The sequence below is a fragment of the Gopherus evgoodei genome, chromosome 1, assembly GCF_007399415.2.
Source record: "Gopherus evgoodei ecotype Sinaloan lineage chromosome 1, rGopEvg1_v1.p, whole genome shotgun sequence".
NCBI classification, from domain to species: domain Eukaryota; kingdom Metazoa; phylum Chordata; order Testudines; family Testudinidae; genus Gopherus; species Gopherus evgoodei.
In genome coordinates this window covers 252228743-252252889 of record NC_044322.1, presented here as the reverse complement: position 1 = coordinate 252252889, position 24147 = coordinate 252228743, and the positions used below count along the sequence as shown (strand labels likewise).

Genomic DNA, 24147 nt, shown 5'->3' with positions numbered 1-24147 from the left:
ATGCTAGTGTGAGACTCTGCATTTATTCATCTGGTCTCCATTTCTTGGTAAACAGTGACTCTTCAGAGAAGAGACTGGATGATCCAAAGGACTGGAAGTAAGAACATAGATTAGATTTAGATTAGATAAAATAAAATAGTGCTTGTAAGAGTTCTGCATTTTTAGGCCATCACATTAAGTTTTGCTCAGGTAATGACTGAATGTCATCACCATCTCAAGACTGTTTGGTGGTCTATGTATTGACATGATGTGTAAGTGAAGTTTCTAATGTAGAGGTGTCTGTATTTCAGAAACGTAACTTTTCAGTTCATGCTAACTGGCATCATTAGAAGAGATCCCTTCAGAAAAAGATTGATGCATGTGTGTAAAGCAACGTGGGAGGAATTTGTTCTGCCTTGCCTTTGCTGTGGACAGGCAACCTGTCCTGTGGCTAATACCAGACTTCATTTTCCAGGTCTATCAATCTGGCACCTTTCACCAACACAAAATTCATTTTAAAAAAATTAAAAAAGGGAATTGTGGTAACTGGAGTGGTGTTGTGCCTTTGCCTTTGCTGTGGACAGGCAACCTGTGGCTAATATCAGACTTCATTTTCCAGGTCTATCAATCTGGCACCTTTCACCAACACAAAATTCACTTTAAAAAAATTAAAGCAGGGAATTGTGATAACTGGAGTGGGGTTGTGCAATAAACACACTAAATCTATACAGTTTAATACTCTACTTTTCATACTAACAAGCCAGCCAGCATCATCATGCCCTCAATGCTCCATTTCTTCCTGATTTAGTCCAGTGTAACAGATTTTACAGGACAGAAGGGTTTGGGGATTTCATTCAGTGTTCTTACAGCTTTAAAAATATTATGGGATGTTGAGATTATAACTTAGGAGTTGGTCTTTGATTCCTTAGTGGCTTGGGTCTCAGGCCGACCCTGACTATTCCTGTTTTCTTATCTCAGATAATTCAGCCCCTTTTAGAACTTGACCAGAATCGCAGCAAATTGAAGTTGTACATTGGACACCTGACAGCCCTCTGCCATGACCGTGACCCCCTGATTTTGCGTGGACTCACCCCACCTGCTTCCTACCAGCTGGATGATGACCGGGCAGCTTGGGAGAAAGAGCTGCAGAAGATGACCCAAGAACAGGTGAGCCTTCTACAGGTCCATCAGTAATAGAACCTTTGAAGTGTTTATTCAGACCTTGCTGATGTGACAGAGATGCTGTGAAGGGAATCCATGAGAGGTGAATGCAGCTAGAAAAGGCTCGTTCTTCAGTTGATTGTGAGAGGGTTACTTTTTAAAACAATAGCCATTTAATCTTTATTAGGTATTGTACTTGTTTTACAGTATTTGCTCCAACTGAGGGCATGTTGCATTCACTCACTGTTGGGCAATATGCTCAGTAGGAACCATTCTGAATCTGTTCACCTGTATGTTACCTAAACTTTAATTCTGTAGGATGGAACACTGTGAAAAGTCACTACCCTTCACTTTCACCAATTAATAGATTTTACCACTTTTTTAATAATATAACCTAATCACATTAATCTTAAATATTGTGTAGTTGGTAGCATACTTACATTGGAAAGTACAGAACAAATTTGTTCTTAGGAACCAGCATATTACCTCAAATATATATACAGTGATTAATGAAGGTATGTCTGATTAAGGCTACATTTTAGCCATGGGTATTTTTAGTAAAGGTCATGGACAGGCCGCGGGCAATAAACAAAAAGTCATGGCCCATGACTTGTCCGTGACTTTTACTAAAAATACCTGTGACTAAATCTTACCTGCTGGGGAAGGGGGCTCCTGAACAGTGCTGCTGGAGGGAAGGGGGCAGCGTGAGGTGACACTTCTGCTGTGGGGGCCAGTCCAGGGCCCTGCTGCTGCTGGGTGGGGGCAGCCTGGGGCACCTCTGTCACTGATCTGGGCAGGGGGCGGCCCGTGGCCCCACTGCTGTGGGCGCGGGGGCAGCCCCACCATCGCCACTGTTGTGGCGGGGGGGCAACCTGGGACCCATCGCCACTGCCACTGGTCCCAGACCGCTGCTCCAGGGCAGCGCTGGGGACCAGCTGCCTGGAGTTGCCAGAGCAGCATCCAGTGCGGCTGGCCCCGGGGCTTCCCCAACTGCTGGGGTTATCTTGGGGTCAGCCACACCAGCGCTGCAAAATTCATGGAGGTCACGGAAGCCGTGACCTTACTGATGATCTCATTGCAGTATGTGAATGTATGGGCCTGCCAGGCAATATTAATGCAGGGTTCTGACTGGTTGACCTTTAGGCACGAAGACCAAGATTGTTAAAAATTGATGCCTTCAATTAGGTTCCTAAATTCATAATTAAGCATCTAAAATGGGCTGCTGCATGTTCAGCAGTTTTGAAAATCAGGGCTCTTGCTTAAGAGCCAAAATATTGAGGAGCCTAACTTTTGACACCTATTTTTAAAATATTGATCTGATGCCTTATGTTCATGTCTGAGATTGTGTGTTATTAAGACTCCATAGTGGTCCATGAACTCCACAGTGGTCCATGAACTTCCATATTTATATTTCTTTCTCCCATCTCCAGACAATTTCTTACTGGACAATTCAATATTCGTTTCATCAGAGAATGTGAACTTGTGTTTTGAATTTTTTTTACTCAGTGAGTTGTGAGAATGAAAGTGAATGGAGGGATAAGGCTTGCGGTTGAAATGAAGCCATTATGTTGGAGCTTCTGTCATCTCATGGTCCCTTCTTAGCATTAATGTTTATACAAAGCTCTCTTTATCCAAGACCATCAAATTCTGCTTACTCAGACAGCTGGAGTAGATTATGTGTATAGCCAGGAGAAAGAATGTACTCTGACATTAATGCTATACATTCTTGTAGCGAACACATACCATGGGACAGACATGTGCAAACAGACATATGTTGTATAGTGATTCACAGCCTTTCTAGCTACCACTATACTGAAGTTAATTTTCGATATGTTTAACTACAAGTATATCACATCTCTATAATGTCATGTCCATGAAATACACAGAGAGTGTTATGTAGGTAAATATGATCTCACATTAAAGGGCTGTAATGACATCGTGAGACCTATATAAGCAAGCAACAGAACAGAGGATCCCATTTTGCTTGGTATTTTGTCAAAGCCTGTATCATAATAGAATAGAAAAGGCATGTAATGCTGACAGGGTTAAAACCTTTCTATCTTGCCCAATATATGCAAAATTAAACTTACTATTAAGCATATATACATCTACCTGATTTATCCTTCGATACAAGAGTGTACATGTTCACACACTTAGGGCTTGTCTACATCAGAAAGTTGCAGCGCTGGTGAGGGAGTTACAGCGCTGCAACTTAGGAGATGTACACATCTGCAGGGCACCACCAGCGCTGCAACTCCCTGTTTGCAGCGCTGGCCGTACTCCCGTTTTGTCTCGGGTGTACAGGATCCAGCGCTGGTGATCCAGCGCTGGTAATCAAGTATAGACACTTACCAGCGCTTTTCTTGACCTCCGTGGAATAAGCAGGTATCCCAGCATACCTGAGGAAGCCTCTGGTAATCAAACTGGTCTCCTTCCCCAGCTTGCTCTCGCGTTCCCCGAACCCCGAGCAAGCAGGTCTCCTTCCCTGAGGTTTGCTGGGTGGTTCCGGGAACGCGAGAGCAAACCGCGGCGAAGCTGGTCTCCTTCCCCGGTTTGCTCTCGCGTTCCCCGAACAAGCAGGTCTCCTTCCCTACGGTTTGCAGGGTGGTTCGGGGAACGCGAGAGCAAACCGCGGCGAAGCTGGTCTCCTTTCCCGGTTTGCTCTCTCGTTCCCCGAACCCCCGAGCAAGCAGGTCTCCTTCCCTGCGGTTTGCAGGGTGGTTCGGGGAACGCGAGAGCAAACCGGGAAAGGAGACCAGCTTCGCCGCGGTTTGCTCTCGCGTTCCCCGAACCACCCTGCAAACCGCAGGGAAGGAGACCTGCTTGCTCGGGGGTTCGGGGAACGCGAGAGCAAACCGGGAAAGGAGACCAGCTTCGCCGCGGTTTGCTCTCGCGTTCCCCGAACCCCCGAGCAAGCAGGTCTCCTTCCCTGCGGTTTGCAGGGTGGTTCGGGGAACGCGAGAGCAAACCGCGGCGAAGCTGGTCTCCTTTCCCGGTTTGCTCTCTCGTTCCCCGAACCCCCGAGCAAGCAGGTCTCCTTCCCTGCGGTTTGCAGGGTGGTTCGGGGAACGCGAGAGCAAACCGGGAAAGGAGACCAGCTTCGCCGCGGTTTGCTCTCGCGTTCCCCGAACCACCCAGCACACCGCAGGGAAGGAGACCTGCTTGTTGGGGGAACGCGAGAGCAAACCGGGAAAGGAGACCAGCTTCGCCGCGGTTTGCTCTCGCGTTCCCCGAACCCCCGAGCAAGCAGGTCTCCTTCCCTGCGGTTTGCAGGGTGGTTCGGGGAACGCGAGAGCAAACCGCGGCGAAGCTGGTCTCCTTTCCCGGTTTGCTCTCGCGTTCCCCGAACCACCCTGCAAACCGCAGGGAAGGAGACCTGCTTGTTCGGGGAACGCGAGAGCAAACCGCGGCGAAGCTGGTCTCCTTTCCCGGTTTGCTCTCGCGTTCCCCGAACCCCCCTTGAAGCCGCCCAACAGCGCTGCAGTGTGGCCACATCTAACACCACTTGCAGCGCTGGTTGCTGTAAGTGTGGCCACTCTGCAGCGCTGGCCCTATACAGCTGTACTAATACAGCTGTAACAACCAGCGCTGCAAAATTTTAGATGTAGACATGGCCTTAGAGTGGGATTTTTAAAAGTACTCATCTAACTCCACTCATTGACTCCAATTGGACGATCGTTAAGCCATTATTGAGCACTTTGAAAAATCCTACCCAGAACAGAGATACAAATCTGCCTGTTATTCTATGCAGTAGAAATTAAAACTGAGCTGGCACTTCCATTCTGAAGCCCTATTTTCAAATATATCTAACTTTCTCATTAATTATATTTTGGACTGTAATTTCTTGTGCTTAATCTCAATTTAGAAGTGAGTATTTTTTTGAAAGTTTATTGGAAGTTCATTGAGGCATTTGTCAAACAAGTAAAAATGTTTTTGGCCAGTGAAGACGTGTATCAGATGCTTTTTTAAAATAGAGAACTTAAAAACAGGTTTGTTTTTAAATGTCAAATTTAGCACATACATATCCTTCAGTGAAGATTATTTCTTTGGCAATGTTTTAGGAGGAAATCTTGATGTTGAAATAAGTCATAGACATTTAAAATAATATACTGATCATCCACATCCATCATCTGTTAATTCTTACATTATTTGGATCATTGCTTTAAGAAAAATGCAGCAAGCTCTGGACATTGTGTTAAAAAAAAGCACTGATATTTGATGTGATGCAGTTGTTCTCATTGCCCCAAGTAATTCTTTTCAGATTTACAGTTATGTGACATTGAAGCCTTATTTTATCTCCTGAAGAATCTCTTCCTATGGGCAGTTAGTCCTGATTGCACTTCTGTCCTCACCAGACTTGCTACCTCCTTATTTTTTAGACATTTCATTTAAATGTTTTAAAGGAAAATTATGTATATTATCATGTGGCCAAGTCACTGTATGACAGTCAGTCTGTTGTGAGTGGACTCAGGTGCTTCCAAGTCAATTGGATCTAAGTAGAGTCTAGTCATTGCTGCCAGTTCTGGACTCTAGGGCATCCTTCCAGGCCCAGAACTCTTTTCAGATGCCTTTGCTTGGGATATGGACTCCACTGTCCAGCCACCTTTGCCTCCAGACCTAGTATCTGAGACCTCCTGAGCACCCCATTCACTTACACAAGCTTCCTCAGTCCCACCTAGGCAATGGGCACTCGGGGCTTCTAGTTTAACCCCTGCAGAAACAACGTAGCAGGAAAACAAGGAACATGGGCTTAGCAAAGGAATTTCTTAAGCAGTTACTTTATTCTTGATCATTTGAGAGGTACAGATCTTCAGAAATAAAACAAGTGCTGGGACACTCCCTCCCCTAGACTGAGCTTATCCCTTCTTGTGAGTTTGTGGTTCATCAGCATTTCAGCCTGAGCATAGTTTCTCCTGCCCTCTGTCTCCCGAAAGTCCTTTTTACATATGGTGATGGCTAGTCCCCTGCACAGAGCAGAACCCCACTCTTAAATGGAACCTCTGTCTCTGTGTGATGTGCTCAAGCTGAGATGCTGTAGTTCCCAGTCCTGCTTTCACTCCTGCTCCTCCAGCAGGCCTTTCTGTCGAAAAAGCATTGTTATATGAGGGTGGGCCAGTAGTTGAGAGACAATCTAGACTATAAGCTCTCTGGGCAGGGACCACCGTTTTGTGCCATGTTTGTATAGCACCTAACACAGTGGAGTCTTGGTCCACGTCTGGTAGTTGTAGGTACTACTGAAATACAAATAATAAATCAATAATAATACCCCCCTGCTGTTTTTCATTTTGTAGAATTCCTTTCTTGTAGATTTTGCAATCTCTCTTTTAGCAGCTGACTTGGTATGCAAATAGACATACAGTGTGAGGTATACCCACATAGCAATACCCACATAGCCAGTCAGAAGATAAGTGTCTGTTATCTCCTGCCAGAAAGGAACATTTCTAAGGTATGTCACCTTCTGGTGATCTGCCTTAACTCCAAGACCCTGAGAATAGGAGTGGGTGAATAAGGTTCTGTGGCCTGCAATGCATAGGAGGTCAGACTAAATGATCATAATGGTCTCTTCTGGCCTTAAAGTCTATAAGTCCAACATAATTTTCAGTATAGAGATATAACTCCTTAAATGTTATGAATACATACATTTTGCAATGATTATGTTGCCCTGTGGGCTACTGACTCTCAGTAGAAACATTACATGCCACCCTTCAATGAACTATTATGCAAGTATCCAGCCCGGGTGATCCAGTCTTGTGCACCTCCTTGCTCTCTGCCAGTTGGCACCAAGATGTCAAGATCCCAACACAGGCTGTCAGTGCCAAGGGTCAGATAGGGACAAACCTGAGGCAAGAAGGAGCAAAAGAGTGCTTAGTCAGGTTCTAGGTCAGGGCTGATACCCAGAACCAGAATCTGAGTCAGGTCTCAGGGTCTGAGTCAGAACGTGAAGTCCAGATCAAGCTAAGATGAAAGCCAAGAGTTCCAGAGCAAGGAATGGATGTGGCAGGTACAGGAAATATATACGGTTGACTGGGCACTCCCTGAAACGTCCCTTAGTTTTATATAGGACAGGGAGCCAATCAGAAGCCATGAGGTTTCTGTCTCAGACCCTTGAGGTGGGACTTCCTGTGGTTTGTCTCTGCAGCAGGTCATGGGCAGTGAGGTGCATGCTAGTTGCAGCTGCCACTAGGTGGCAGCATGGAGATGCCAACTGCCTAGCAGCTCTGCAGGCCTGGATTCTAGCCCCACAGGGCCTTACAGGGCCGGTGCTTCCATTTAGGCGGCCTAGGCAATCATCTAGGGCGCCAGGATTATTGGTGGGTGGCATTTTGCCAGAGGGGGCAGCAGGCAGCTCCGGTGGAGCTGCCGCAGTCGTGCCTGCGGAGAGTCCGCTGGTCTGCGGCTCCGGTGGAGCTGCCGCAGTCGTGCCTGCGGATGGTCGGCTGCTCGTGCAGCTCCGGTGGACCGCCCGCAGGCACGACTGCGGCAGCCCCACCAGAGCCGCGGACCCTCCGCAGGAACAACTGCGGCAGCTCCACCAGAGCCGTGGGACCAGTGCACGGGGCAGCAAAATTGCCCTGCACCTAGGGTGCTAAAACCCCTAGCGCCGGTCCTGGGACCTTACATTACCCCACACACACAAAGTGCCTGCTGCCGACCCAGGTTTGTTTGGATGGGCTTCAGGGAAGGCTGCCACAAGGTATGGGGCATGGAATTGGGACATGTGCTCCCAGGAACGCTCTTATGGGCCACAGCCCTTCCAGTCCGTAAGATACCAGAGGGAGCCATGTCCAGTATCTCTCTTGGACTGCATACTCATCATGTCCTTGGATCTGCACCAGAAGGAGTGGTGGTAGAGCCTGCTAAGCAAATGGATTGTCTGTAGGGTTTTAACAAGGATATGTGAAACACTGGTTGTATTTTGAGGGATCTGAGTAACTGAAACTTCATAGTCACTGAACTGATTACCTGGCCAATGAGATATGGCCTGAGATATTGGTGGTCCAGTTTATGACATGGCCAGTTGCACTTTTTGGCCAACAGTAAATGCTGGACCTTCCTGGCGCTGGCAAGTAGCGTACTGCATATAGTCCTCCTTGGTTCAAGACATGGGGAGCTCCTCCTGGGAGTAGTCCACCTGTTTGGGCAGCTCCAATATCCTCTGGGGCATGCTGGGCAGTGAATGGCCCACTGCCTCTATGCTGCCCCAGGGTAAGACATCAGCATGGGGTAGAGTGTTCCAGGCAACCTGTCAGGATCCCACACAGGCATTCAAGACTAAGGGTCAGAGCAGTGGCAAACCTGAGGCAGGGAGTAGCAGAGGAGTGTGTAGTCAGGTTCCAGGCCAGGGCTGATACTGAAAGTCAGAGTCTAAGTCAGGTTTCAGGGTCTAAGTCAGAAGGCAAAGTCCAGATCAAGCGAAGATCAGAGTCAGGAATGTCTTTGCCATAGGTGCTGACTCCGTGGATACTCCAAGGCTGCTCAGCGCCACTGGCAGCTCCTCTTGGCTCTGCCCTGTCCCCCTGCTGCAGCTTACCTCCACCTTCTTCCCTGTGCAGGCCGCCACGTCCTGCTTTTCCCCTCTCCCTCCCAGCACTTGCACTGCGATACAGCTGAACGAGGGAAGGGGAACCCGGCGCACTGGGGGAAGAGGCGGGGCTGGGCAGGGATTTGGGAAAGGGATCCAATAGGGGCAGGGAGGGGCAGAGTTAGGGTAGGTACTTTGGGGATGGGGTTGGAATGGGGGTGGAGCTAGGGCCAGGGATGAGGTGGAGTTGGGGTGAGGCCAGGGGTGGGGAAGGGGGCAGGGCGGGCACGGGCACCCACCAGCGCCCAGAAAGTTGGTGCCTATGGTCATGGCAGCTATAGGGTATCCATACTGTTGCCTGGACGCTTCCTGGAACTCCTCTTAGGTTTATATAGGTGGAGAGCCAATCAGGAGCCATGGGGTGAATTTAATTAGGGCCTGCCGACTTGCATACATCTAATTTATATAATCTGTTACCTATTCTTTTCCTATTTTACCTTGCATTCCTTCCCCCTTGTTGAGTATATGGTCACAGATAACTTTTTTAGCGAAGACAGAAGTAAAATAGACCTTAAACACCTCAGCCTTCTTTATGTCGTCCATTATTAACTCCCTCCCTACTAAATAGTACTAAATATTAAATGTTTCTCTTTCTGCTAGTGTATTTGTAGAACTTGTTCGTATTGTCTTTTATTTCCCTTGCTAGGTGTAACTCACTTTGTGCCTTACCCTTTCTGATTTTGTCCCCTACATACTTGTACTATTCCTTGGCACTCATCATTAGCAAGTTGTCCAGGCTTCCACTTTTTGTAGGGTTGCTTTTTGATTTTCAGGTCATAAAAGAGCTCCACATATATACGCTCTCAGATGTGTGTCCAGTACATACACACACCAGTGGAAGATGTATTCTGTTGAAAGGGTGTTTTGTGGAGCAGTGAGCTCTATCCTGAGATCTAGCCAGAAGATTTTTGCTCTGGTTTTCTTCTTTTGTGATGTTTGAACTTCTTTCCTTGAACTTTTGGCTCAAGGGCTGAATTATAGTCCAAAAAAATGAAGCAGCAACTCAGCAGCTAAATTATAGGAGGCTAATGGAAGAACTTGTCTACAGATGGAGTTATTCCAGAATAGCTATTCCTGAATAACAATCTATGTGGACACTCTTATTCTGAATTAAGAATGCCTTGTTCCTGTTTAGCTTGTTCCGCTTTGAAATGGATTAAGCTAAACAGGAACAAAGCACTCTTGTCTCAGGAATAGCTATTGTACTTTAAATTCACACTAACCTTAATCCAAATTAACTTTCAAATGCCAACAAACCCTAAAAATTCAGAAAGAACAGGCCTTTGAAGGTAAATTTGTCTGTAACAGAACCTAGATGCAGGGCTGGTGCTACCATTGCCCCCAATTTTTTTTTTTTTTTTACAGTGTTCCTCCCTGAGCGTGTGGTCGCTGCTCCACTTCTCCCGCCTCCCAGGCTTGCAGCTCCAATCAGCTGTTAGGCACTGCAAGCCTGGGAGGAGAATTAGAGCAGGGAGTGGCGTGCTTGGGAAGGAGGCGGAGCAGAGGTGAGCTGGGGTGCGGTGGTACTGCATGGCTCCCAGGAGGAAGGGAACTGCCGCGGGGGTTGGGGGGTACCTTAGGGCGGGGGGGTGGGGAGTTGCCGCAAGGCTGGGGCGGGGGGCGCACAAGGTGGAAGTTTCACCTAGGGCGCGAAACTTCCTTGCACCAGCCCTGCCTAGATGTGGGGGTAGGTCCTCTGCCTTGGTAGACATATGTATTAGAAATACACCAGACTGTACCCTCACCCTGTATGGCTGCATAAACACAACTATCTGATTCTTCCACCTTTTTCCCTTAAAAGCTGTTAACCTCTGCACAGGTAACTTTCCAGCTTGGAGAATGCCACAGCCCATTCTACCTTCCCCTTGCTCAACTGGATTTTGTTTCAGGACATGTGGGTCAAAATACAAACAAAGAATATTTTTCAAATTAAGAAGTACTTTATTTATTGAAGTCTTAGTGCTTTTATCTGCCTAACTGCATTTTTCCTTTGTATTTAAAGTATTCCCATGGGAGAAAGAGGGTTAGTTTTCCATATTCACAGAAGACCCCACGGGAGCAATCATTCACACCTTGGAATTTTAATGAGTTTTGTAAATTACTTCAAATCTGGTGCATTAAATTCAGGCCTGTCCCCTCTAATATTCTCTTTAGGAGATAATACTCCCCCAGTCCCAGTGAGAAAAAAATTAATCCACTTGAATGTTAATAACACTAACGTGATTAGAGTGGGCATGTTAAACTGAAAACCAATAGTGTTTAAGAACAAGGGAAATGTACCCACTCTCTTACCAATCAGATTTTTTTAATATAAATTGTTTAGAATTCTTTTACATATTATCACTTTCTTAGCTGTGATTTCAGTGCAGCAACTTCTGTTGGCAGAGGCTAGTCCTGGACTGGTTGTAGCTGTGAGTAGAAGCTCTGTGCTTCATCATAGCCAGTGCTTTTAATACCCTGCTGGGTGAGGCTGGGACAAGAATGCTGTGAGCTTCTTTTGAGGCTAACACTCCTACACAACTTCCTGGGCTTCTCCTGAGAGGAGAGTCTAGAACAGAAGTAGCTATAAAGTTCCCATACATCCAGCAAATACACGATGACCGGTGGAATCTATTATATAGATAGGTAGTGGAATAGTGTCTGTCAATACACCACATGCTTCAGCAGAAAGTGGGTGAAAAGTACCTTTGTGCATTCTCACATAAAAACAGTCATGTGGATGCTGGAGATTAAGTGTTTCTGACAAGTTAGTGTCTTCCTTGTATAACATACAGCTTCATTGTAGTACCATGAAGTCAACCTTACTCTTGAATGGCAATGCAGTTGGGATGCCGTATAAACCTTTGGTTTAGCAACAGATTTTCTGAAATTATTATTATTAATAAAAACAGTTCTTTAATGTTGAGTTAGTGTAGTAAAATTCCAGTCTATATCTAATGAAGGCCTGAAGCCTATACCGCGGATTTATGATCATAGGAGATATTAGAAATTAAGCGAAATTGGGCCTGGTTAGAACCAGAATAAGGCATAATAAAGGAAAAACCCAGGGAGCTTCCAGGAACTATGTTGCTGATTTATTTGGTAGGAAACGTTCCCTTTGAGTCAGTTCTGAAGTAGTGCCCCCAAATGTTTTAAGGGGCACTGTGCTTCTGGATGTGTCCTCTCTTCGTCAACTTAGGCCTGACAACCTGTTGTCATTAAACAAATTAGGTAACTTTTTAAAGAGAAGAGGTGTTAGGCATTAGGTCTTCATCTGTAGAAATAGAAATTCCAACTTGAATAATTATATTAACCTAGCATTTGTCATTGGATATAATATTCTGGCATTATTATTTTTCTAACATCAGATATACTGTTCTATCATAACCTAGCATTTTTCATTAGATATACTATTGTCTTTCATCTTTTGTCTTAACCTGTTGTATAGTGTTGTCCAGCAAAACATAGCAACCAGTGCATTTCATTTTAAAGGTGGCTATATATAAGTGGTGGATAAGTGATTCCTTTTTATTCCTGTATAAAGATGTTTAACACTAAAAACCTTAATATACCTTACATTTATGATTTATAGTTCACTTTTTGTTTTTCCTTTTTCTTTGTATTTTTACAAAGCGAAGGAAGTCATAAAGGGACACTCAATCATTAAACAATGTTTAAATATGTTGCTATAGTGTCTACCAGCACAGGTTGGAGGGCAGGAATGGGAGAGAGAGTAAGACACAGAATGTCAAATAAAACTGCCATATTAGTAGTAATAAACAATGTTCATGGGGTAATTGAATTACTGTCATAAATTTTATCTAAAAGCCTCAAATCCAGCCAATAAAGAGTGGCACCCCATTATAATGAAAAGGATTTGTTTGGTTTGGTTTTACTCAAAACCTGAGATTCTAAAATGAAGGTGTTTATAAAGAGCAAGATGATGTTATAAGTGGAGCTTCTCTTTAGCAGAAGAAAGGCCTACCTGGTGAAATAATCCCTTTTCTGCACCTGGGAATTGTGGCATGTAATCTCTTTGCCTCCTATAATTGCATAGGGCACTGATGGCTGTGTACAGGGAAGAGAAGTCTTAGGCCTGGTCCACACTACACTGTTAAACCGATTTTAACAGCGTTAAATCGATTTAACACTGTACCCGTCCACACTACAATGCACTTTAAATCGATTTAAAGGGCCCTTAAAATCAATTTCTGTACTCCTCCTCGAGAGGAGTAATGCTAAAATCGATATTAACATATCGATTTAGGGTTAGTGAGGCCGCAAATCGAAGTTATTGGGCGGATAGTTATAGTGATAGCTACCCAGAGTGCAACGCTCCGGAAATCGATGCTAGCCTCGGACCATGGACACACACCGCCGAATTAATGTGTCTAGTGTGGACGCGTGCAATCGACTTTATAATATCTGTTTAATAAAACCGGTTTAAGTTAATTTGAAATTATCCTGTAGTGTAGACGTCCCCTTAGGAAAACACATCTTTGGTTTGCCTTGGGAATCATTGTAGCAAGGCCTGGTTCCCTTCCCTCTCCACTGCGAATAGCTTCAGTAAGACCAGGAGCAGCTAGAGACTCCTATGTATCCCTCTCCTGCTCACCTACAGCAGAGAAGGAAAGGGAGGTCATATTTCTTCTTGGCTGCACCACTTACCACCTTCATCATCAGATAGATAGGAATTGTTGCATTCCTAGAGGCACAATTTGTGTCTTAACTTAATTTTACTAGCAGCAAAGTTTCAGTATAACAAAATTCAGTTACTGTAAGTGAATTCCAGTTTTTTAACCAAAATATATTCTGCAGTTACTATTTATAATGCCTTTCATGCCACAGGATATCAAAGCACTTTATACATTAATTTAGGCTACCATTTCAACACTGCATATATCCTGAATGAATTTTGAACATATAAAACAAATATATCTTAACATATGTCATGGGAAAAATAGTGAAAGCAAGAATAAACATAATTTATATATAGTTACTATATAAACTACCCTTTCCTCATTCAGATCTTCCCTTCAGACCGACTTCTTCTTCTTCTGCAATAAATTAGCCAACAAAGACTTTTAATTATTTTGTTTAAAAAAATCTTTATTCTACTCTACTTTGCACTAGCCCTTACTGAGCTACCACATTATTTTACCTAGTTCACACTGTCATGCTTCTCTGCCCTCTTTCCTATTAACTTGTTATCTTCCTTGCGCCTACCCCTGTCACGTCATTTGTATTCTTACTTTGTAATCTCTTTAGGGAAGGGTACTGTATTTTAAGGCCCGGCCAACTCGTGGATTCTGTAAAAAAAAAAAAAATTATTAATAATAATAATTACACTAATCCATACTTATTTGCAGAGTGTAACCAGTATTTTCAAAATTCAAGGAAGAAGAATTAATATAGAATTTATCTAATGTAATTAGCTATAGTTATCCATATCTGCAAATTTATCTAAGGCTTTGGGCTTGGGCAGGTGGAGAGATCCTGTGATGATCTACTTCATATTTTTTAAATATACCTCTACCCCGATATAATGTGGTCCTTGGGAGACAAAAAAATCTCACCGCGTTATATCAAACTTGCTTTGCCCTCCCATTCCTTGTTTTCTGACTGCCCCCTCCAGAGACCCCCTCCCTAATCTGTTTAACACTAAAAACCTTAATATACCTCCAGGACCTCACCCCCTACCCAACCCCCCTGTTCCCTGACTGCTCCGACCCCTATCCACCCACCCATCGCCTGACAGGCACTCACCGGTAGCAGCAGGAAGCAGAGCAGTCTGCTCCACTCCGCCAGCTCCCAGCCGTGGCACTCTGCTTCCCGATGCAGGTGAGTGCAGGGAGGTTGGGGAAAGGATGCCCCCTACACTTATCGGCGGCAGGAAGCAGAGCGAGGTGGCCCCAGCCCACTCCACTCTGCCAGCTCCCAGCTGCAGCGCTCCGCTTCCTGCCTCAGGTGAGTGCGGGGAGCTTGGGGAAACGATGCCCCTGTACTCACCTGCGGCGGGAAGCGGAGCTCTGCGGCTGGGAGCTGGCGGAATGGAGAAGGCTGGGGCCAGGTTTTTCCACTTCCACCGCTGCTGGTGAGTGCGAGGGGGATCACTTCCCCCAAACGCCCTCCCCCAAGCGACACAGCTGGGGCCAGGGTGAGGGAAGCAGAGCGTGCTGCTCCCGGTCCCCTGCTAATCCCCCAAGCCATTCAAAAGTGCCCTCCTACAGCTCCTGCCCCCCAGACCCTGGGCGGGAGGGAAGCCCCTGACCACCCCCAAGACCCTCTGCTCCTTATCAAACCCCTCGGCCCCGGCCTGGTCCAGCACCCTTAACAAGCTGCTCAGAGCAGCATATCAGAGCTTTACCATGTTATATGCGAACCCGTGTTATATCGGGTCACGTTATATCGAGGTAGAGGTGTACTAGAATATCCATTACTTTTAAATTAAAATAATACAATACCAACCAATAACAATGTTTTTAACTTTAGAACAGGAATGAAGGGAGATAAAACTGTCTTACAAGATACAATCAAGCTTTATAGAGAGCTATAGGGTAATGAGAACAGTGATGACTTCTTTCAATAAACAAATATTTATACTTGTTATAGTCCATTTTAATAGAAGGTTAGTTCTTTTATTTTTGAGGAAGTATAAAACCTTAAAATCTCCATAAATAATTTTGGCTTGATCCTCAGTTGTTTTTTTTTTACAATCTCAAGAATTGGTCATAAAATGATAATCACAGCTGCCTCTGGCACCATTTGTCTTATTTGAGCTTCATTTGCTACTGATTATGCTCTGCTGTAAACCTAAATTCTGTACAATAGCACAATTCCTTAGTATGGGAGGTGAAAGATTCCATAAATGTCAATAATTACCTAGTTTTCTTAAACTCCCCACACTACATCATTTGGTTCTTCTTCGAGTGATTGCTCATATGTATTCCACAGTAGGTGTGTGTGCTCACCACATGCACTGGTGTTGGAAGTTTTTCCCTTAGCAGTACCCGTACCGGGGGAGCACCGCTGTGACCCCTGGAGTGGCGCCTCTATATCATGTTATAAGGGGATCTGTGCGCTCCCCCCACCCTCAGTTCCTTCTTGCAGCCGGTGAAGGTAGTCAGAACGTCTTGCTCCAGCCTTGCTGCAGCTTCTCTAGTTGACATTAGTGGTACAGTTACTTTTACGTTTAGTAGTTTTTCAAGTAGTTAGAGTGGGCTCGAGGCATGCCCCGTGCCCCAGGCTTCAAGTCGTGCGACTCCTGTCGCCGTTCTATGCCCAGAAGTAATCCGCAAGCTGAGTGTCTCCACTGCTTGGGAAAAATTCACATGAGTGAGCGCTGCAAGATCTGCAGGTCATTCAAGCCACGGACTAAGAACTAGAGGGACATCAGGCTTCGCACTCTCTTGATGGAATCGGTGCTGGCCCCTACCCCAGCATGCCAAGTGGACTCGGCGCCCAGCACCCAGTCTTCGGTGTGTGCCAGAGTCCCCTCCACTAGCCGGCACCGCTTCCCTTCCAAGAGCAAAGGAAGACTTCCGTCTCACAGTGGCGCCAAGAAAAGGAGAGGGGTGAGGCTGGTCCCGAGCCGGGCAGCCCTCGATCCACCCTCAGTGGACTCGTGTTGAGCGGAGCAGCCCAGTTCCATCCACGTGTGCCTCCCCTGCAGTAATGCTTCCGTCAACGCCAGAGGCTGCACAGGCCATGCGAGACATCTTGAGCTTATTGATACCTGGTGCACCGCCGGTTTCGGGCCCTTGGTCTGAAGGCAAGCCGCCAATGGGTGCTCCTCAGACCTCGCCGGCACAGCGCAGCTCTCGCTCCGAGGACTGCTCCTTACGTCGTTCCACACGGTCTTCTCGTGGCTCACGCCAGCCCTCTACACCAGTCAGATTGACCACCTCGCCACTCGAACGGGAGTCTCGAGGCCCCACCATGCTGCGTGGTGACAGCCACTGGCACCATGACAGGCGCCACAGACGCCTACCGCAGCCAGCCCCAATGTCTTCGACATTAATGCTCCCACTCTGCCAGGCATTGCACTCGAGACTCCTCTCGCAATTCACCGTCACAGGAACATCGTAGCTCCTGGCGTCGGGTCGAGAACCAGAGCAGCACTTCCGATGGGTACCGGTCCTCGGCATCGAGGTCTCGGTCCCGTGGAAGGCACTGTCATAGGCACTGTCACTCTCGCCACTCCTATGAGACCGTGCACTCAACGATGACCTCAGCATCAGCACCTAGCTGCCCAACACCAGGTTGTGTGGCTCAGCTGGAACAGACGACACCACTGGGCCCCCAAATCAGTCAGTGACAAGGGACACCATGGCAAGGACAGTGGTGTCAATGGGCTCCGTGGCCGCAGATGCCTGCCCAGACGGAAACCCACTCGGGAACTCCCAGGTGCCTTCAGCCTCCCCTCCTCAGCAGAGGGACAAGTCAACAGGTTCCTGGTGGGGTTGGATCACTACCAATTCATGGTCCTCCATTTTGCTCTATCCACAGCACCCAGGGTTTTCACCAAGTGCATGGCAGTGGTAGCGACCTACCTCAGGTGGAAAGGGATTCATATCTTTCCATACCTGGACGATTGGCTTCTCAAGGGCAGCTCTCGGTCCCCGATGCAGGCCCATGTGGAACTGCTCCTGTCCACATGCGCAGATCTCAGCCTAGTGATGAACAAGAACAAATCTACGTTAGTCCCAGTTCAGTGCATAGAATTCATAGGGGCGCTGCTGGACTCCTTAAGGGCCACAGCCTCCAGGCAGGTTTGAGACCCTCAAAGGTCTGATTGCCTCGGTCACGGCCTTCCCCGTGACAACGGCAAGAGCGTGCCTTCAGATCCTTGGGCACATGGCGGCATGCACATATGTGGTCCGCCATGCCAGGCTCAGAATGAAGCCCCTCCAGCTCTGGCTAGCCTCCCAGTACTCCCAGGCCCAGGATGGACTGGACAAGGTTATCACGGTACCGCCCCAGGTAGTTGTCTCCCTACAGTGGTGGTCCCTCCTGAGCAGCATGTTGCAAGGGGTCCCTTTCAGGGAAGCCTCCCCATCATTAGACCTGGTGTCAGGTGCCTCGGATCTGGGATGGGGAGCTCATATAGGGAACATTCAAACCCAAGGGAGATGGTCGGCCTCAGACTTGTCCCTCCACATAAATGCCAGAGAGCTCAGGGCAATATGGTTGGCGTGCGTACCTTTCAGCATGCACCTTCGTGGGAAGGTGGTCAGAGTCCTTACGGACAATACCGCTGCGATGTAGTACATCAACAGGCAAGGCAGGACTTGTTCCTTGGCCCTGTGCCTGGAAATCCTGAGCCTATGGGAATTCTGTATAGCCCACAATATCTCCCTGAGAGCCTTCCACCTACCCAGCGTCCGCAATGTGTGAGCCGATCGCCTCAGCAGGGTTTTCTCCCACCAGTACAAGTGGTCGCTCCACTCAGAGGTCATCCACCAGCTCTTCCGAGAGTGGGGAGTTCCCCGGGTCGACCTCTTTGCAACCAACCAGAACCGGCGCTGTCTCCAGTTCTGCTCCAGGGGAGGAGTGGGGAAGGGGACGATCTCGGACGCCTTCCTCCTGCAGTGGTCGGGCCAGCTTTTCTATGCCTTCCCATCCTTTCCCCTGATCAGCAAGGTCCTGCAAAAAGTAAAAACAGACAGGACACAAGTTATCCTCATAGCCCCGGACTGGGCCCGACAACATTGGTATGGATCCTCCTGCACCTCTTAGCAGCCCCCCCATGGAGGCTACCGCTTCACCCTGACCGCCTCTCCCAGGAAGGAGGCCACCTTTTCCATCCCCACCTAGCCGTGCTCCACCTGACAGCTTGGTTGCTCAGTGATTAGATGAAGAGGAGGGTAGGTGCTCAGAGGACGTCAGACAAGTCCTGCTGGAAAGTAGAAAGCCGTCCACACAGCGGACATACCTGGAAAAGTGGTCCAGATTCTCTAGGTGGGTGGTGAAGCGGGAAAACCTCCCCATCGTCTGCACCGCTCCAGATTATCTATGATTACCTCCTGTCCCTTAGGATCCAAGGGCTCCCGCCTCTGTCAGAGTACATTTGGCGGCTATATCAGCCTTCCACCTGCCGGTGCAGGGCCAATCAATCTTTTCTCACACTATGACCTCCTGCTTTCTAAGAGGCCTGGATCATTCATTCCCATATGCAAGGTCCCCCGTTCCACAACGGGACCTAAACCTAGTGTTATCCCGTCTCACAGGACCTCCCTTTGAACCCTTGGCCACGTGTTCTTGGTTTCACCTGTCATGGAAGGTAGCATTCCTTGTAGCTATTATGTCAGCCCGACGTGTCTTGGAGCTCAGGACCTTGACTTTGGAACCCCCATATACAGTCTTCCACAAGGATAAGGTCCAGCTTCGCCCACATCCCTCATTCCTCCTGAAGGTGGTCTCCGCCTTTCACCTGGAACAAGACATTTTCCTCCTTGTGCTCTGTCCCAAGCCCCATTCCTCCAAAGAGGAATGTCGCCTTCACACGCTCAATGTGCAAAGGGAACTGGCCTTCTATCTGGACCGGACTAAGCTGTTCCGAAAATCCTCGCAGCTGTTTGTTGCATTGGCTGAGCGCATGAGGAGGCAACCAATTTCCACCCAGCGCCTTTCCTGCTGGATTACCTTGTGCATGCGCACGTGTTATGACCTGGCAAGGGTTCCCCCACCAACAATCGTCAGGCGCACTCAACGAGAGCTCAGGCCTTGTCAACTGCCTATGTAGCTCATGTCCCAATACAGGATATCTGTAGGGCTGCCATGTGATCCTCTGTCCACACATTTGCTTTGCATTATGCGATCATCTCCCAAGCAAGGAATGACGCCGGGTTTAGTAGGGCGGTACTGCATCCTGGAAACCCTTAAACTCCTACCTACCTGCATCAGATATAACTTGGAGTCACCTACTGTGGAATACACATGAGCAATCACTCGAAGAAGAAAGGACAGTTACCTGTTCCATAACTGGTGTTCTCTGAGATGTGTTGCTCAAACGTATTCCACATCCCGCCCTCCTTCCCCTCCTTGGTGTCCTCCTTGTCCTTGCCTAGCTTCCATATATGGGGCCTAAGGACTGCTGCAGTGTTTTCTCAAGAAGGACCACTACGAACAGGTGGTAGCTTGCTTTGAGGAGAGTGCTTGATCTCTCCAGAGGCTACCCATTTCTTCACAAGTACTAGCAATAAGGTGTTCAGTTGCCCTGTGCCTTGTTCAATGGATGTAGCCTTTATTGAAGCTGTTCAGAGAGTCTCCTTTGTATAAGAGTTGGTTCTTCTTCAAGTGCTTGCTCATATTGATTCCATTCTAGGTGTGTTCGCATCCATATGCACAGTTGTTGGAGATTTTTGCCTTAGCAGTATCCATAGGGTCGGCTGCAGCATCCCCTTGAGTGCCACGCTCATGCGTCAGTATATTAGGCACCACCGTCAAGGGGCACTGGAACAATTTGCATAATGGGGATGATGAGAGCCATTGGAAAAAACTGCAAATGCTGTATATAATGGAAACCACTTCAAGTCGGCGGTGCGGGAGGCCAATGCCTATCAGTGATTCCCATGACAGCTACCTGAAGTGTTTGGGGGAATCCCATAAGAGAGTGTCGGATCTGTAAAAACTTTCGACCTCGAACACAGAAGGAACGGGATATCCACCTGAGGGCCCTCCTCATGGAGGCTGCGCTTTGCCCTGCGTCAGAGCCCTCCACTGTGGATCCCATGCCGAGTACTTCGGTTTTGGTGTGGAGTGCACCATTCCCCCTCACCGATGCTGAAGAAGAGGCAAAAGAAGAGGAGTCCCTCGGCACCGAAAGACAAGGGGACTTTGGGCAAAGGATCTATGTCAGGCAGTGCACCCACTTCTGGACTTCATGGGGGCACCGCTGAGATCATACCCCACCCAGCCCAGCCACTGATCCACCCCCAACTCTGGGAAGTGGCAGGGGTCCCCCTGGCCTCTTCCAGGGCCATCAGTGCCCAAAGCGGCCCCAGCATCTAAAGACCAAATGAGCCAACCAACACTGCAGGTGCCACACCAGGTGGCAGACTCGGCTAAGTCCCCAACACCTAAGGGCAAGCCAATCGTGGTGAAGCCTCATAGGATGGTGGAGTACACCTGGTCACTGGACTGCTGGCACAGATCCCATCTCCAGGACCTTGGACCCTGACACTGTATCCTGGCTCTCCAGCTAGAAGACCCAGGTCCTGGACACGCTCCATGCCTACTAGGCATGGGACATCGGAGTTAAGGCGCCAGTCTCCATACCGGTGAGCTTCTGGCTGCAGGTCACCAAGGTGCCAATCGCCCTCCCTCAGATGGTCTCCTAGATGTTGTTCCCTGCACAGGAGGGGCCGTTCGTCGTTACGGCCCCGGTTTCCCATGGTACCGGTCCTCCAGCAGGCATCATTATTCACCCTTGCCTCACCAGTCACCAACCAGAGTAGCCAGTAGTCTCATGCCTTGATGGCTCCACTGTGATCTCCAGAAGGACAGTAGTCCAAGTTGGACTGAAAGTTCAGCCCTTTGCCTTGAAGGGGAGATTCACCACTAACGTAGGAGATGCTAACGCTAACACCACAGCTACACCACAGCAAGGGCAGTGGCCCTTCCAGTGGCCATATTGGAACCCGTGGGGTGTGCCAGTGATGCCGGTTCTGTACTCCCACCAACCCTCCTGGCTGCCTCAGACAAACCAGCCATGGCACTGCAGTCGAAGCACGATGCCACATCTGTTATGGGGGCAGCGCACTGGACCCCAGCACCCAGGGACCCCTTCCTGGACAAGGAAGGGGAACACACTCCTCCACAGGCAATGCAGTCATCGTCGTCACCCCAGATGAGGTGAAGACAGAGCCATCCCATATAAGCAGTCCCCCGATGACATTAAGGAGCACCTCCTTAAAAGGGTGGCTGTGAACTTGAACTTACAAATCGAAGCAGGCTCAGCCAACACCCCTGTCCAGGCTGCATTGCTTATCCACCCAGAGGTCCTCAAGATTGCCGGGTCATTGTGGCAAACCCACTCTTCTATTCCGCCAACTTCCAAGAAAGCAGAAAAGAAATATTACATCCCTGCATTAGGGTTTTAATACCTGTATAAGCACCCCACCCACCCCCAGAGACATTACCGGTAGGTTCTGCGGTGAATGAAAGGGACAGACAGGGCCATGTTAGTGGCACCTCCAAAAATAGGGATGCCAAAAGACTTGATTTATTTGGCAGAAAAGTTTATTCAATGGCCAGCCTTCAATTTAGAGTGTCGAATCACTAGGCCCTTTTGGGCAGATATAATTTCAACCTGTGGGACTCGTTGAATAAGTTCAGGGAGGTCCTCCCACAGGATCGTGTCCAGGAGTTTGCCATTCTGGTGGACGAAGCCACGGTGGTGGTCAGGGGAATCCTTCAAATGGCCTGGGACACTACTCTCTCAGCGGCCATGGTAGTCACATCTGCAGTGGCCATGAGACGCGGCTCATTGTTGCAGTCTTCCGGGGTATCCCAAGAGATGCAGGCCATTATTCAGGACCTCCCGTTTGATGGTGCAGGGCTCTTCTCTGAGCTCATGGACTCGAGGCTCCTTGGCCTTAAAGACTCCTGAGCCACCCTCTGCTCTTTGGGTCTTCACATTCCTCTGCAGGCCAGGAAGCCATTCCGCCCTCCGCCTCGTCTGCACTCTAGAACCTGGAGAGCTCCCAGATCAAGTTCCTACAGGAGGAAGGACACGGGGTCTAAGAAGAGATATCCATCATTTTCCTGCCCAGCTGCACAGCCTGACCCTTCCAGAAACCCGGGAGGCCAAAAGCAGCCATTTTGAGGGTTCACCTGAAGATGATGCTCCAGTTGATCTGCTGGATCCATCCCTCTCTTTGCTCAACCACCTCCGCCCTTTCCAGTCGGCCTGGTCGCGTATCACCTCGGACCGTTGGATGCTCGACACGATTTTGTCGGACTATACCCTGCACTTTGTAGCAGGCCCTCCATCTCACTCTTCTTTCCCGTCCCTCTTCAGGAAACCTTCTGACAAGCAATTCCTGGTCCAAGAGGTCGAGAACCTCTTGCACCTCAGGACAGAAGAGGAGGTTCCTTGGGACATGTCAAGGAAAGGATTCTACTCCCATTGCTTCCTAATCCCAAAAGCAAAAGGAGGCCTCAGACCCATTTTGGACCTGCAGCGTCTCAACAAATCTCTCAAGAGGTTGAAATTTCACATGGTCTCCCTGGCCTCCATCATTCCCTCCCTGGATCCGGGACACTGGTACCCCACCCTCAATTTAAAGGACGCATATTTCCATTTTCCCAAGGCACCGGCGCTTCCTCCATTTCATGTTGGGCCAGCACCATTTCCGGTTCACAGTGATGCCCTTTGGTCTCTTGTTGGCCCCGAGAGCATTCACAAAATATATAACCACAGTGGCCACTAACCTGCAATGTCGGGGAGTCCTAATTTACCGATACCTCGACAACTGGTTGGTAAAGGGCTGGTCCTGAGATCAGGTGCAGAGGCCTCTCAATCTGGTCTGTTCCACTTGGGGCTGGTAATAAACAAGAAAACGTCAATCTTAATCCCAGTGCAGCACATAGAATTTATTGAGGCAGTCCTCGACTCCAGTCAGGCCAGGGCCTTCCTCCCTAAGACTCTGTTCCAAGCCATAGTGGACCTCATTTTGTGTATATGAGCCCATCCTCTCACCACCACCCGCACGTGCCTGAGATTTTGGGGACACATGGATTGAAACTCCACTGCAGCAGTCTCATTCCTCCTCCCCCCGGCTCCTCCCCCCGCCTTTGTCCAGTTTCCCAGGCAAAGGTGTCACCTGGGTCCAACCCCCTCCCAGCTCAGGTTACAGGCTCAGGCTCAGGCTCAAGTGGAGTCATCTCCTGCTCTCCCATCCCCGATGCAGATAGTCCCACCAAAACTAGACAACATTCCCAGGTCAATCCGCCCCGCTCCCTACTGCATCACATATACCATTTGTGAAATAAAGGATTTTCTGTTATATATCATAGATTCTATTGTGTATATACACATACTAATTGGTTTTGAAGAGATGTAGAAGTTGAAGTGTGCCTTCTGACTGTTCGGATAACATGTAGTGTGGTTTGATTTTCATCTAATATGTCCTCTTTTGGGGGCAAATTGCCCAAATGGATCAAACAAATAGATCTTTTCATCTCTCGCTTCTGTGATCCTAAACACATCTTCAACAACAAATACAATATGGCCTGATCCAAATACACTGAAACTTGGGGGGACAGTCCAGATCCAGAAGCCAATATTGTGTCTGTAGGCCAGTCTCTCTCAGTCCCTTTAGAAAAGTGGTTCTCAACCAGGGGTACATGTACTCCTGGAGTACGCAGATGTCAGGGCCGGCTCCAGGCACCAGCCTAGCAAGCACGTGCCTGGGGCAGCCAATGAAGAGAGGGGCGGCACA

The 24147-nt window shown here is 48.2% G+C and overlaps 1 protein-coding gene across 8 annotated transcripts in view; it reads left to right on the top strand.

The window, feature by feature from the left end:
• The window catches only part of ERC1 (ELKS/RAB6-interacting/CAST family member 1), a 593813-nt gene that overhangs the window by 554492 nt on the left and 15174 nt on the right, over positions 1–24147 (top strand). For 6 of the 8 annotated variants that reach the window (XM_030543036.1, XM_030543051.1, XM_030543046.1 and 3 more), the window contains one exon: positions 958–1146. In XM_030543036.1, coding sequence (XP_030398896.1) covers positions 958–1146 — 189 coding nt within the window. Of the gene's footprint in view, positions 1–957; positions 1147–24147 lie in introns of those variants that run through there. The other 2 variants (XM_030543056.1, XM_030543053.1) reach the window with 1 other exon arrangement.